This window comes from Buceros rhinoceros, unplaced genomic scaffold, assembly GCF_000710305.1.
Source record: "Buceros rhinoceros silvestris isolate BGI_N320 unplaced genomic scaffold, ASM71030v1 scaffold24153, whole genome shotgun sequence".
Taxonomy (NCBI): domain Eukaryota; kingdom Metazoa; phylum Chordata; class Aves; order Bucerotiformes; family Bucerotidae; genus Buceros; species Buceros rhinoceros.
The window spans coordinates 37,443-50,991 of NW_010402197.1; the positions used below are offsets into that span (position 1 = coordinate 37,443).

Sequence of the window (13,549 nt, forward strand, 5' to 3'; positions counted from 1 at the left end):
TTGAGGTGTGGCCTCCCCAGTGCCCCCAGTACAGGGGGACGGTCCCTGCCCTGCTCCTGCTGGCCACACCAGTGCTGGGACAAGCCAGGATGCCGCTGGCCTTCTTGGCCACCTGGGCACCCTGCTGGCTCCTCTCCAGCCACTGTCACCAACCCCCCAGGGCCTTTCTCACCCCACAGTTTCCAGCCACTGTGAAGTTCTGAGGCGGAGCCTCTGACTGGGACAGGAGAGTCTAGCTGCCAGCCTCTTCCAGTGAGAGGTGGGGATTTGCAGAGCTGGGAACCATAAACAGCTGTGAGCATCTAAACTGTGCTTTAATCTGGAACTTTTTCACATGAACACACAAAAAAAAAAACCAAACCCCACGAAACTGAATGAAGAAATTAAATAAAGAAATTACCAAAAAAAAAAAAAAAGGAAAGAAAAATTGAAAGTAGTGTTGAACAATAACTCTGACTTCTCTGATTTAAGCCTTAGGTAATTGATGACTAAAATTACTGTCTCTTTCTTCTCTGCTTCAGGATGTGATAAGTGTCTGAAGTTGTATTTAGTCTCAGGAAAAATTTTGGACGACTAGCAATTAAGATCAGTTACATTTCTCCGGAAGCTTCTTAATCTCGCTGTGGCAGGCTGTAATTTTAGAATGTGGTCACACTGTCTGCATAATCACAAGGTGGTGTCCAGGCTGCCGTTAAGACAAGATAAAGACGCTGCCAGGGAGCGGGAGCCGCCACCGCCATTAAGATGCACCGAATGGCCGGTGCCCCGAGCCGGTTCTCAGAGACAGGAATCCAGAGTGTGACAGAGTTGTCTTTTCTCAGGTCAGGGTGCCACTGCTTCAGCATAAAGCGTTCCAGTTTTCTGTTTAAAATACAGATAAACTGTTTTAATGGAACAAACAAAATAGAAAATATTTGAAGACTGATGTAAAGGTCCGAGTTACGGATTTTTTTCATATTCATTAGTGAGAGGCATGTGAGTGCTTTTGAAGCAGTTAATAGTCACTGTGCTTTCTCTGACGATCAGCTGCCAGTTTATTTCCCGTTCTGGCTATCAGCTTTATTAGCTTCCAGTGTGGAATGTGAAAAACACTTGTGTGATCTTCCAAAGGAGCACGGTTTTTCAGGCAGCCTTTCATTTCTTCAGTCTTTGTAGTCAGGTAGCCTCCAACATGTGATCTGCTTCTAGAAAACTCCTGGGAGTTAATAAATTCAATTTTCTTTTATTAGAATCCTACTCCCATGTGTAATAACGGAGAAGGTATATCCATAATCATCATCCTCATCTATTCTCAGGATCTTAAAATATATCAGGTTTAAGCTAAGCCTTAGTGGGGGATTTGTGCTGTTTCCATGCCCAGAATTGGGTGTATTTTGATTTGAAAAGCAATGACAATATTTCCACTTTATCTTTTCCCCATAATGAGTTAGGGGGATTTGTTATACTTGTGCTCATCATTAGTGTGTGAAATTAGATAATTGTAATTAAGCTCATTCTGGACTGCTCTGCTTTTAATAATTTGAAGTAATTAGGCAAGTGTTGTGCATGTGTAATGTGCCTTCCATATTCTTGCAGCTTGCTTCAATTAAGTCTGTTTGAATTCAGCCGGCAGAAATAATTATATTAGTGTACTGCGTTAGGAAAACTGTTTTTCAAAATACAGCCCTTGGAGTTTCCTCCCGAATCCAGGCTTTCCTTTTCAGAAAACAGTTTTCAAATTCAAATTTATAATATTAAAGATGTGAAGGTGCCTTAAGGACTGGGTTATTTTACCCAGAATTTGCACCTCTCCCACTTTGGTTTTCCACTCTTTTGTCCAGAGCTTGTCCCACGTAGACCCCATCGGTGCTGAGTTGTCTGGACCCTAAAGCGAGCTGGAGCTGCTCCCCACGCCCTTGAGCTCATCTATTTTAAGAATTTAGGTATCCAGCACTGTGTGAGGCACCGTGGGGCTTGTGAGGCACCTTCTGGGGCTGATGGCTGTGGCTCAGCCCCGATGCTCTGCGGAGCAGGAGCCATCCGTGCCCCCGTGAGCTGGCAGGAAGTGGGAGCTTGCCCTCGCCAGGCTCCAACGGTTGCAATCATTTGCGTGGGTTTGTTCTGCGCCCAAAATCTCAGTCTGCCCAGTTCCACATCACTTCACTTACGGCTGTGGAGAATGTGAAAAATGTTTGGAGATGAGCTGCTCCGTATCGTTAAACCCCGCTTGTTCCCTAGATGGAGATCGATCTGGCTAAAGGTGAAGCACGACACATAGAAGCGATTCTTAAAGTCAAGGAAGAAGCGAGAGTGGAACTGGACATAGAGAGACAAAAGCAGCAAGAACTCATCACTAAATACCAGCGAGATCACGAGGAGCTCCAGAAGAAGGTGTGTGACACTCATGGGAGAAGTTTTGTGGCAGTGGGTAATGTAAACTTCTGAGAAATAGTGTGTGAGGGAATTAAAACCTTCATTGAGTGTAGCCCTGTATCTAGATGAGACAATATTTTTTCTCCAGTCTATGTTTCAATTTTTTTTGTTTGGTTGGTTTGGGTTTTTTTGCACCGATGGGGTGAGGTCCCGTGGCCAGTTAATGGCTTTCTGGTCTATATTGGTGGTTGCGTCACACACAGTTGGCCTTCCCACCTACCCAGACCTACAGGGTTTGGAGTTCCATACAGGCATGGGGAATTGTGCCTATGATCTTAGTTTTCAAATGAGTGGGAATTCTGGAAAAGTCAGAGAAACTTGATGAAATTGTATCGTTATTTAAAATTCATTACATTACACAGTGTTTTATAGAGCTGGCAATAACAGTTTGGCTTAGTCCACTTTAAAAATATTTGGCTATGGTTTTAAAGCCCCGAGGAAGGACTGGCCTGCTGTAAAGCAGTGAAGTGTTCCCATTTTTACCTCTATTTCCCTGTTTGAGCTTGGGCGTACTAATTAGTCTCTCTGTTCTGAGTGAGTTTTGATTCATTTACAGCTCTCACGTATCCCTTGAGGTTATTATGTAAATTCAGAGTGATTTTGTGGTCTCTGAGGACATGTATGTCTGTGTTTGTGTTTTTTTCCTAAAATCAACATTTGTCTGATGCTTAGTCGTCCTATCTACCAACATCTGCTGAACGCAGACTAATGCAGCCCTTGTCTCCCCCAATGTAGATACCAGGCTTAATATCCAGTGCCACCAACAGCTTGAGGATTGAGGCGGAAATTCTTGAAAAGAAGCTACAAGATGCCCAGATCAAACTTGCAGAGAAAGATGAAGATAAGGAGAAAGAAATCCAGAGCCTTAAAAGACTGATTACCGAGCTTGAATTTCAGCTGACGATGGAAAAGAACAATAACGAGTCATTTCTGGATAATATGAGGAAAGAAATCCAGCACAAGTCAGATGAACTGGAAAAATTAACCCAGGAGAGGACACAGTTGATTCACGATTTGAGTCAAGTTCAAGAGGAGGTAGGAACGTGACCTAGGGAATGCCTGGCTATTTTTCCTTAGAGACATGTGATTTCTACACTCATTCTACGCATCTGTATTTCAGCCCCGGTTATGTACTGGTTTAAAACCCATGGAATTTAAAAGATTTATAGAACAAGTGCATCACAATTTCATAAATACAATATATCGCAAAATACGTTAAATTTTTTATTCAGCAAGCACTTAAACTAGTGGGTTTTTTTTTTAAAAATATGTATTTTTGAAGTCCTGCAAGACATTTATTTTTTAGTCTCTAGCCTCCCATCACGCTCCGTAAACTCGTGCAGACAGTAAAGCATTTGCATGTTTTTAGGTAGGAGAGATGGACGTTTCTTGTCCTGTGAGCCGGGCAGCAGCACTCCTCCCGGCAGGCTGACTCGTCTTGGGAATCATTTGTAAGAAAAGCCTTCATCCCAGCACTAGGAGTGAGGGTGGACTCAGTCCCCTCCCAAACGACTCCTGGGACAGAGATTGCACCCTTTAACGTGGGCGTATGTGCGTGCGTCCTGCCATGCTGACGGGGATGTCTCCCACTCACACCAGTAAAGCCAGCTTCTGTAACACAGGGATGCATAAAACTCAATCAAATGGGAAGAGAAGTTGGACTGACGGATATTCTTACCACAAGCATTTGCTGAATGTTTGGAATATACTGGGAAGGGAGGAGAATGAGCTGGACCGCTCTACGAGAAATGTGAAAGCAGTGGAGTCAGGGATTGCAGATAAGATTAGACTGGAATGTCCAATTCATTAAGTGGCAGAAAAAACCTGGTAAACACTGGAAATTAAACTCTTCAAAATGAATTAGGGCTTAGGTTAGTATTTATTTCTTCCTTGGAAGAAACACTGTTCACAAACACTGTGTTAGTGAGATCAGAGGGTGTTGGCAGTCCTGTACCTACGGAAAAGGGCCTTGGACGGACATGCTCTCCTCAAATACAGGTCAGGAACTCGGTGAAATAAGGAGCACCCCGTTATCCTCGACCAAGGGCTCCCACCAGCTCTGTGTATGTTTGTTTCCCCCGTTGGAGAGTTCCTCCTCTAATACAGGTCTGTTAGGAGATGGGGAGATAGGAGGGGTGGAGCATTGAAACTGCTTTTAAGGTAAACCTTGCACCAGGATGCTTCTCAGATTTGCAGGTGACAATTCCCAGATCAGGGACCATCAGAGACCATCTGCGTGGCTGGGGCAGTAATGTCTGCAGAGTCAGGTGGTCAGAGAGTAAGTTATTTGGGTATTTACATCCCTCCCGCGTCTGCCTCTGCGTGGAGTTCTGTTCCTTCGTGAGCAGTTCCTTCGCTTGCAGGTGACGCAGAGGTTAGACAGCCTGAGCAGTACTTCTGCGGTTCCACTCCACATCCACTACAGACGCTTTGACCAAAGTACAATTCTAAGATCTAAATAAATTGGTCAGCAAAGGACTCTTACTTTCTCCATCATTGTTTTAACAGGAGCACACATGCCAAAATGTCGCAGTTTCAGTAGCCTCTTCTTGGCTAAGCAGAGCTTACCACCTTCCGCTTCAGCAGGGACACCCCTCTGTGCTCTGCTTTTGTCAGGATGTTATCGTCTACACAATAAACCAACCTGGGGACTTGGGTAATGGGAAGCGGTTCTCTGCCCAAGGCCCAGTACCAGCCGCTTACCATGTAGGTGTCAGGAATCACAGCAAAAACCACTAGGCTGAAAAACATTTATCCCAACTATCTGGGAAATGACAATCAATAAAGAACGCCAGCACAAAACATCAGGCACGATTGTTTAATCTACAGAGGAGGAGAACTGCTTGAACCCCTCCCCGTAACGAAGTGTCGCAGTAATCCTCAAGCTCTGTCTGCTGCTTTTTCCTTTCCAAGAGCAGCGTTCCCAGTTTCCCCTAGCTGGAGGGTGGGCAGGGGATCAGAACGACCTGCTCATAACTGACCTCATATTTTCTGCTGTCTCCTGAGGGAATGAATGAATGAAGGGTGATAAATGCTGACATCCTTCGGGCTACTCTCAGAGAAACCAAAATATGGGGAAGCGCTGCGGGGTTTGTGTGCACTGGTAGCACCCAGCCGCCCCTGCCCTGAGCCTGAGGAGTTTAGTAGGCACCGTCTTTGACTAAAGGCGTTTCATGAAGCCACTCTTGGTTTCTGTTTGCAGAACACTCTTCTCCAGGAAACGGTGCGCAGAGAGTGTGAGGAACGCTATGAGCTGACTGCAGCTTTGACTCAAGCCAGGGAACAAGTACTGGAACTAAAAAAGCTCACTGGAAACTTCCCGTTATCGCCGTGTTCCCTGGCTCAGGGCAGCCTAACCTCCTCTGCTGCCCTGCTCGCTGATTACGGACAGAAAAGCCGCGCGAGCCCTGGCGCTGGGAAGGAAATCAATCTCTCCGGACAGTTTGGTATGTCAAGAGCCGCTAAGGCACCCTCCTCTGGTAAGCGTAACAGCGGTGGCCCCGGGGGCTTGCCGACCCTGGCCCCACCGCATCCTCCCAGAGGAAGGGCAGCATCGCTGAACGAGCCCAGGAGCAGGATTGCTGCCGCTATAAGACGACAGCTGAGTCAGCTCTGACAGCTGTGTGCTTACACACAACATGTGGGAGGCCAGTCCAGAGTGGCAAATCCCTGGTTACGTGTGAACTGCAGGGTTCAAATCTCACCCAACGCAATCCATCCACTTCTACAACTGAAGTTAAAGTTGTACATGTTTTTGGTGCAATAATGTTTCTTTGTCCATTGCATATCAATGTCATTACACGCTATCTACGTTTCAAGATGAGAAGGGTGAGAAAGAAGCAGCAGTGTCTCCCCAAGAGGGGCACATCTTCAGCAGGTGCCATTAAAATAACTGCCAGCTTCAAAGTGGTCTCCCTGACCACTTTGTTGGAATTCTCCTATTTTATGTCTTCTCCCATGTAACTTAATTGCTCATTTCTGGTGTAAAAATGTGATTCGTTCAGGTTTTTGCTATTATTTAATGGAGCGATGTTATGTTTACAGATAATCATGCTTAGTGAGACTCGCTAGTCGTGGAGTATATAATGAAAATGTGGCAAATCCACGCGCACCCGGTAGACTAGCCATGGGCAGGGCCATCACTTCCATCTGCTTCCTCGTCTTCAAGCTGCACTAATTGACAGGAGTTGAAGACTTGATGCCTTTTGTCCAAAAGACGATCATCTCTTGAATTTCATCACAAAGCGTCTTTACGTTAAGCGTAATTTTTAGCTCCAAAGCAGACAGGCCAGAGTTCTCTTTAAAATTGTTTCCCAGGAGGATCAGTATGTTTATTTTACCGCTGCTATGTGGAACGGTGGTTTGGTTCGGAGCATGAAAAGCCCAGGCAGGTCTCGGTTGTCTTTATTGTCTTTTGTCCTCTTGGGGTGGTGGAGCCCGGCTGTAGCTTCAACCCAAGCACGTGCTGGCAGGCTGTGTCCTCCCTATGCTCATGGAGGCGCATCCATTGACTGAAATGTGGGTTATGCTCAATACCAATTGACTAATCAATTGTCCAATGGCATCAGTGAGTGATAAGCACAACTGAGATGCCTGGGAAATGACGAGAACTGTCTGCGGGACCTGCTGACTTTGCTCAGTAACTCGTGTTTTTCTTAGGGGTGTTGAAAATTGGAAGTCCAAGTCCAAGTCGGGAGAGCAATTCCACCCCAATGCGGGCCGTTTGTCAGCAGTCCTACAGATGCAGAAGGAGGGGCAGGGAGCACTCCCCAGAGGCTGTGTGGAGGACGGCAGGGTGGTCCCCTTCTCTGGTCAGTGGTCCTGCTGATTTTTCGTTTAGAAAAGACCGTCACTTGCAGCTTGACCTCTGTTAGATTCCACCGTCCACCCATGGACTTCTGTGCCCAGGGAAGAGATTTTCACTGAGGCAGTTCTTAAAATGGTGCTCCCCAGTGCTCTGCTATCTAGGTGTTTCATTAAATTCTTAGATGAACTTTGGTTGTATGATTTTACAGCCTTACGAGAAGTTTCAAATAGGCACTAGCGATCACTGGTTGTACGTGGATTTTCCCCCCTTGGTCAGCAGTGGAACAGGCTGAACCCTGTGGTGGCTGATGCTCTGCTCTGGAGTCACATACTGGAACGTTTGTATCGAAGGAAAGGTGGGACGTTCACCTGCAGCCTGTTCTGTGCAGGAACGTCTCTGTGCATAGAGCAGAGCCAGAGCACAGTGCAGAAGGGGGCCTGGCCCCCTCCATGTCGTACCTGCAGGGACAGTGTCCCCAGCTCTGGGCTGTAGCAGCTCTTCCTCCCCTTGGGCTGCCTTGGGCTGCAAACGGGCCAGATGTAACACCTGGGCTCTCGCCCACAGCTTCGGGGTCTGTGTCCTGTGGCAGCAGCATAGTGAAGACTGGCTGTGTGGTCATAAATTGTGAAGAGAGGAGGAATAACTCATAAAAGAATGAGAGCAGCCACAGAAATTACGTTTCGAGCATGAGGGAGTGTATAAATCATGGATCCATCCAAGGCAAGATCAAATATTTCCCTTACTTCCCCACCCTCACAGAAGGCCAGAACTCCTGCTGCTAAGCAATAAGCACAATACGTAAATGTCAGGCAGCCTCTTACCAGCTTTTAAAGCCACTGAAATTAATTTTGCATAGTCAAGGGAACTTTACAGAGTGTTTCTTGTAATGGGATGAAAAGCGGCAGCAGAAAGTGCATGGAGAATGCAGACACCTAATTATATCCCCACGTTTTCAGGCAATAAAGCGTCCTGGAGGCTGTTCATCCTGTGGAAGCGGTGTCCTTTGTGAACAGGGTGTTCGTACGCCGGCCCTTGCACTCCAGCACTCGTGGCACAAGGGAGTACTAAAAAAACCTCCCCGCTCGAGACAAGTCTGGCTCTGTGGGCTGCTGACCCGCTGGCTGTCGGCAGGGAGCCATCCTTTCGCTTCGCAAGGTTACCAGAGAACATCGCATGGCAACGGGCTGGCTTGCGCTTGCCTCTTGCAAAGGGCTCTGTTTCTTCCTTGACAGAGCTGATATTGTTGCCCGATGGAGAATAGTAGCTTGCACAGTCCTAAATCTTTCCATAAAGGATTAACCCCACCGCCAGGCTGCCGGTTTGCAGCCAGTGCACTAACATACCGCATTATTACCAGATTTATCCATCTATTTTTATCCGGTACTCTTCACTTCCAGAGAAGCTTCAACTATTAGTGCCTCACTGTTAACCGGGGAGAGTTGACACGCAACAGTTGTGCCCAGTGGAGGACACAGAAGTGCCTGGGTGCGAGCTGTGAGGCACTGCTGTCACGCGCGTGGGTTTGTGGACGGGGAGGGGGGACCATGGCCAGGTCAATCCCCGGGCAGGCCCTGGCGCGGCTGAGCTGGGCATTGTGGGCAGTGCTGGCCAGCCACGTGTGCCCTCGCCAGCCTGCCCATCGTGCCAAGCCTGACTCCTCTGGGCATGAAAATAAGGGTCAGTACTACTGGTGTGATGCTTTGGAGAAGACTTTGTGTGAGCATCCAACACGGCTTGTGGTCTGGCCAGCTGTCTTTTACGAGAGCACAAACCCATTGTTAGTGCTGGGGAAAGTGCATGTATCTGTGTGTGTGCGATGGGGAGGGAGTGTAGGGCACCCTCCAGAGCCAAGGAGGGAAGGGGCAAGTGGAGCCATCACAGCGTTTCTGGAATACAAAGAACAGCAGATAAACCAGGTAAAAGATAAAACCAGCCTCGAGGGGGAAAACTTTGAACAGGGACAACAGGCCAGGACCTCTTCTTTGGGAGAGTCCTTGGCAAAAGCCAGGCTCAGAGCCATGCCTTGGCTTCATCTCAGAAGGAACTTGCTGGTTCACTCTGAAAGAGGAGCAGGAGCTAACAGGAAAGACTGAAAAGAGGGGGATTCAGACTAGATATATCAAAGATATTTTTACTCTGAGGGTGGTGAGACCCTGGCCAGGTTGCCCATAGTGGTGGGAGAAGCCTCATCCCTGGCACCATCCCAGGTCAGGTTGGCCTTTGGGGCTCCAAGCCCCCTGCTGTGGGTGCAGATGTCCCTGCTCCCTGCAGGTGGTTGGACTGGAGGAGCTTTAAATGCTGCTTCCAACCCAAACCACTCTGTGATTCCATGGGAAGCTCGGGCAGGAGATCCTGGGCTTTCCCCAGACACGCTTCCTGTAGAGCAGTAATTGAATTTGAAGTGGTCGGTCTGTGCCTCGTGAAGGGGCATCACTTTCGCACTGGAGCTGCCCAGATTGTCTGTGTTCTCCACAGACTCTGGTGCAGAAAGAGTCAAACCCCTGCTGGGCAACGTGGAGCGGTCTTGCCGCCCTTCGACAGGAGATGGAATTATTGCTGGTCGTGTGTATCGGAGCTGTAAGTGCTCGCCGTGTGTATCTCTCTCTGATTCCTGGGAGGACCTTAAGAGTAAAGCAGGGCTGTGCCTCCTGTATTAAAAATGGTAAATGACCGAGCTGGGGTGTGATCTGGGATCCCAGCCTGGGGCTCGCACACGGTGTTTTTCCACAAAGGAAGAAATTAGGCTTCAGAAAAAAGCGTCTTCGTAACTTAGCAGCACTGAAAGTACGTGAAAATAGAAACTGGAGCCAGAGCCAAGGCTGTACGTAATTAAACTGTATTAATCGGGGAAAAAAGATAGACTGTCTGTCTGCTCATTTACAGAATGGCCGTGCTGCGAGACGTTCTTTGCTTTAAACTCTCGGTTTGGCTGCCGGTGTTCTATAACCTTCGAAGCCTGCGGAACGCCGCAAAGCCCGGAACATTTTTAATACAAAAGAGCGAGCAGAAGCATGAAAGTGGGGACATCCCCTTTCTCAGACAAACCCCTCACATCTTATTTTTAGTTATTTAAAATGGGGACTTATTTACACCATGAGATTTTGATGTTTGAGTTCATCTTTAATGGCTGTGGGTGGTTAAGTGTGTTCTGCTGAGGAAAGATAAACTGCGTGTGCCGCGGTGGTGGTGCGAGACGATACAACCAAACGTGCTGCGCATTGATGTGGGGCTTTTCATCCTCAAATCACAGTCCAAAATTAATTTTGATAGGCTAATAAAAAGGGTCCTGCCAAAGATTAATGCTGAAGAGATTTTAACACCGGAAATATAATTTGTGCGATGGAAAATATGAGCATCTGGCATTGCACTGCGAACTGTTCCCAGCTAATGAAAAGCCCCTTCCGAGGCAGCGTGGCCGGTTCCCGCAGAGGAGCTGGGCTCGTCCCTCCAGAGACACCTCTGCCCTCTGGCATCACCCCCCACGAGTGCTCCCTCCACCCAGTTCGCCATCTGGAGCCTTCAATGAGTGGTGACTGCGGGTCAGGGCCAGGGTGGGTCTGTGTTTCTTCCCACTGCTGCTGAGCAGCCGTCCAGCGGCAAACATGCTGTTCTGCCCCGCTGGCTCCCTTCGCGTTGTACCAGCAAAAACCAGTATGGCTCCGCCAGCACTGCGCTGGGAAAGGCGAGTATCTGTTACCTTGACTGACCGGGGTCATGGGGGTCAACCAGCCTGTTACGGGGCACTTTGCGCCGGTTTAAAAGGACAGCCCTTCATGGTGCACGTCCCATGGAAAATTCCGTCACAGAATATTTAGAACTTCTAAAAAATTCTGCTTTTAAAGAGCATTAAGATAAAAAATACCTACAAAGCGTATTGTACCTTATCCCCGCAGCTTTTGAAAGCCCCTTTTTGTGCTCCACAGTTCTTGTCCTCTGCTGAAGGAGGCTTCAGCCAGCCGTTTGATGCAAAGGCAGTTTCACAGCTCTGGAGAATGCTTGAAAGAGCCTCTCGATGTAAATTGCTGCGTCCCTCAGCTGCTGGGCTCCGAGGTGGGGGAGCCTGTGCTGCCTCTGACACCCCACAGTGCTCTGCAGGGACACGAGGGCTTTGTTTGGGTAAACAAACCGCTTGGGGCTTGGCACAATGGGGATTGAAGAGTGAAAGCAGAACTGGGGGCCAGGAGGGCGCTAGAGCAGGGCTCAATGCTCAGATGCACACGAGAAGCAGAGAAGAGCTTGGAGGGAGCATCTTGGTGTGGTGGGATGAGCCTTTCTCACCTTCCCATTGCTCCACACAAACACATTAAAGCTGAGAGTGGTGCAGAAGCATGTGGCAGGGGCACAAAATGCCGTCGTTACCTGTCGTGGCTGTTGTTAGGGTGCACTGCACCTTCGTTCTTTGCCCTTTTTCTGCGGGGTTGTACGTGGCCACCCCCGCAAAGTCCTGTGGGCCACGGCAGGAGACAGTGCGAGATGCAGCAGTCTGTGACCAGGGCAGCTCCGGAACTCGGCCCGCAGGGAGAAACGAAAGTGGGTGGTTGTCACCCTTGGCAGCCCTTTGTCTCTTGTGAAACGTCAGCACACCCCTCTTTGTGCAGGGCACGAGTGGACAGTCTGCCCGCAGGGTTATTCACCCTCAATCCGCTGTCACATGCTAAACAAAATGATGTGCTAAGGCAGAAGCCGTTTTGGAGGCGAAGCTTGTCTAATTGCACCAGAAGATGTCACTGTCTCGGGTCAGCGCTGCACCAGAACAGTCTGTCTGAGCCTCTTCAAAAACCGGCTTTCACTGCTGTCTTTCCGTGTGCGTCCTTAGCTGACGTGCTGGAGGGTGGAGGAGCAGCCCCGACCTGCGCCGCGGGCACCGTCTGTTTCTGCCTCTCCTGTGAGCCGGGCTGGGTCGTGTAACAGGGCGGGGAGTGATGCTGGCTGCTCTGAGAGCTGCGGGGGCTTCTCCGTCTCCCGAAAAATCAGTTGTTTCTGTAAGTCAGGAGCGCACAAGTGCTGACCCGGAGCTGGTTTAACCTGTCACACCTGGGTTTGCTGGTGCCTCAATCCCACAACTTCACGGGAAATGGGTTGTTTTGGGAACCTCCTGTTGCCAAACTGACATATAATGGTTTTCAAGTTGATAGAACGCCCTGTTCTGCCACTAATGAATGTCAAATGTCTATTTTACTCAGTTTGGGATTCAATTAGTGACTTAATTACCGTCAAATACAATTATGGTCTGAACCGAATTCAAACTGCGAGTCGAAACACGCAGGATTTCCCTTCAGCAGCCCTGGAAAGGGTCGCTTGTCTTCTCTGTGGGAATCTTAACCTCTTGCAGGGCAGGAGCGCGGTGACTTGGGGCTAACCCCTGCGTGGTCATTGCTGCAAGGGCGGCAGGAGCTGGCGGAGCCGGCTCCAGGCACGTGCCCTCGCGCCAGCACTGTGGCGTGCGCTGGCCACAGCTGGAGATGCTTCAAAGCGCGGGGTTGGGGTTGGTTGATGTAAGAGTGACCGGGCAGTTTGGGACAAATGAGAGGTTGATTGCTGTGCACGCGGAGACAGGCGCCGCAGCCAGCCGGGTGTGAAAGGTCTTTAGTGATGCAAACAGCTTCTGGACACGGTACAAAAGGACCTAACGAAGGAGTTGGGTCAGAAAGCGCAGGCTGCGTTTGTAAGAGGCCCCTTCGTGGGCTGGTGTGGAAGCACTTTGCTCCAGGCACAAACGTGTGGACGACTTGAGCTCCAGCCCATTTTCTCACCCACTATAAAACCCAAACCGAACCCAAACTGGGGACAAACGGTGCGTTAGCGCTGGGCTCAGGCTGTGCTTTCGCCAGGGCACCCCCTGGCATCCCCGGCGAGTTTGAATGTAGTGGTGGTCAGGAGCCCATTGAGTGGAGGTGCAACTGCCTGCTCGTTCTTCTTAGTGCTCTAAAAAAGTGAACCTACAGCTTGGGACCAAAAGCTGAATGCAGTGACATCTGCCCGACGCCAAAGAGACCAGAAAAGAGCTTTGGGAAGCGTGAGCATCAGTGATGGCCTCCAGCCTCGGCGGCAGTGTCCTCAGCTCGCAGAAAGAGAGGTGCCTCGGCCCGAGCATTTCCCTTGTCTCGGTTGGGGCCAGGTGCAGATGGGCTTTGGACACACGTCGCTGTCCGCGGGGGCCCTCAGCGAGGAAGACATTAAGCTCTAGAGCACAGGTCGCTGGCACCGGTGCGTCACTTCGCCATCCCTGTCAGGCTTGGCTGGGAGCGGGGAAGTCTGAGCACCCCCGTGGCCCCGTTTGAGCCACAGCTCCCTTGTCCAGCCCCCCGGCCATGCACCAGCTGGGGTGGC

At 49.4% G+C, this 13,549-nt stretch overlaps 1 protein-coding gene across 1 annotated transcript in view; it reads left to right on the forward strand.

The window, feature by feature from the left end:
• The window catches only part of LEKR1 (leucine, glutamate and lysine rich 1), a 43,296-nt gene extending 37,268 nt beyond the window's left edge, over positions 1 to 6,028 (forward strand). The window contains exons 10-12 of the mRNA XM_010132566.1: positions 2,218 to 2,370; positions 3,148 to 3,447; positions 5,615 to 6,028. Of these exons, the coding sequence (XP_010130868.1) occupies positions 2,218 to 2,370; positions 3,148 to 3,447; positions 5,615 to 6,028 (867 nt within the window). The remainder of the gene's footprint in view (positions 1 to 2,217; positions 2,371 to 3,147; positions 3,448 to 5,614) is intronic.
• Positions 6,029 to 13,549: the final 7,521 nt, after the last annotated feature.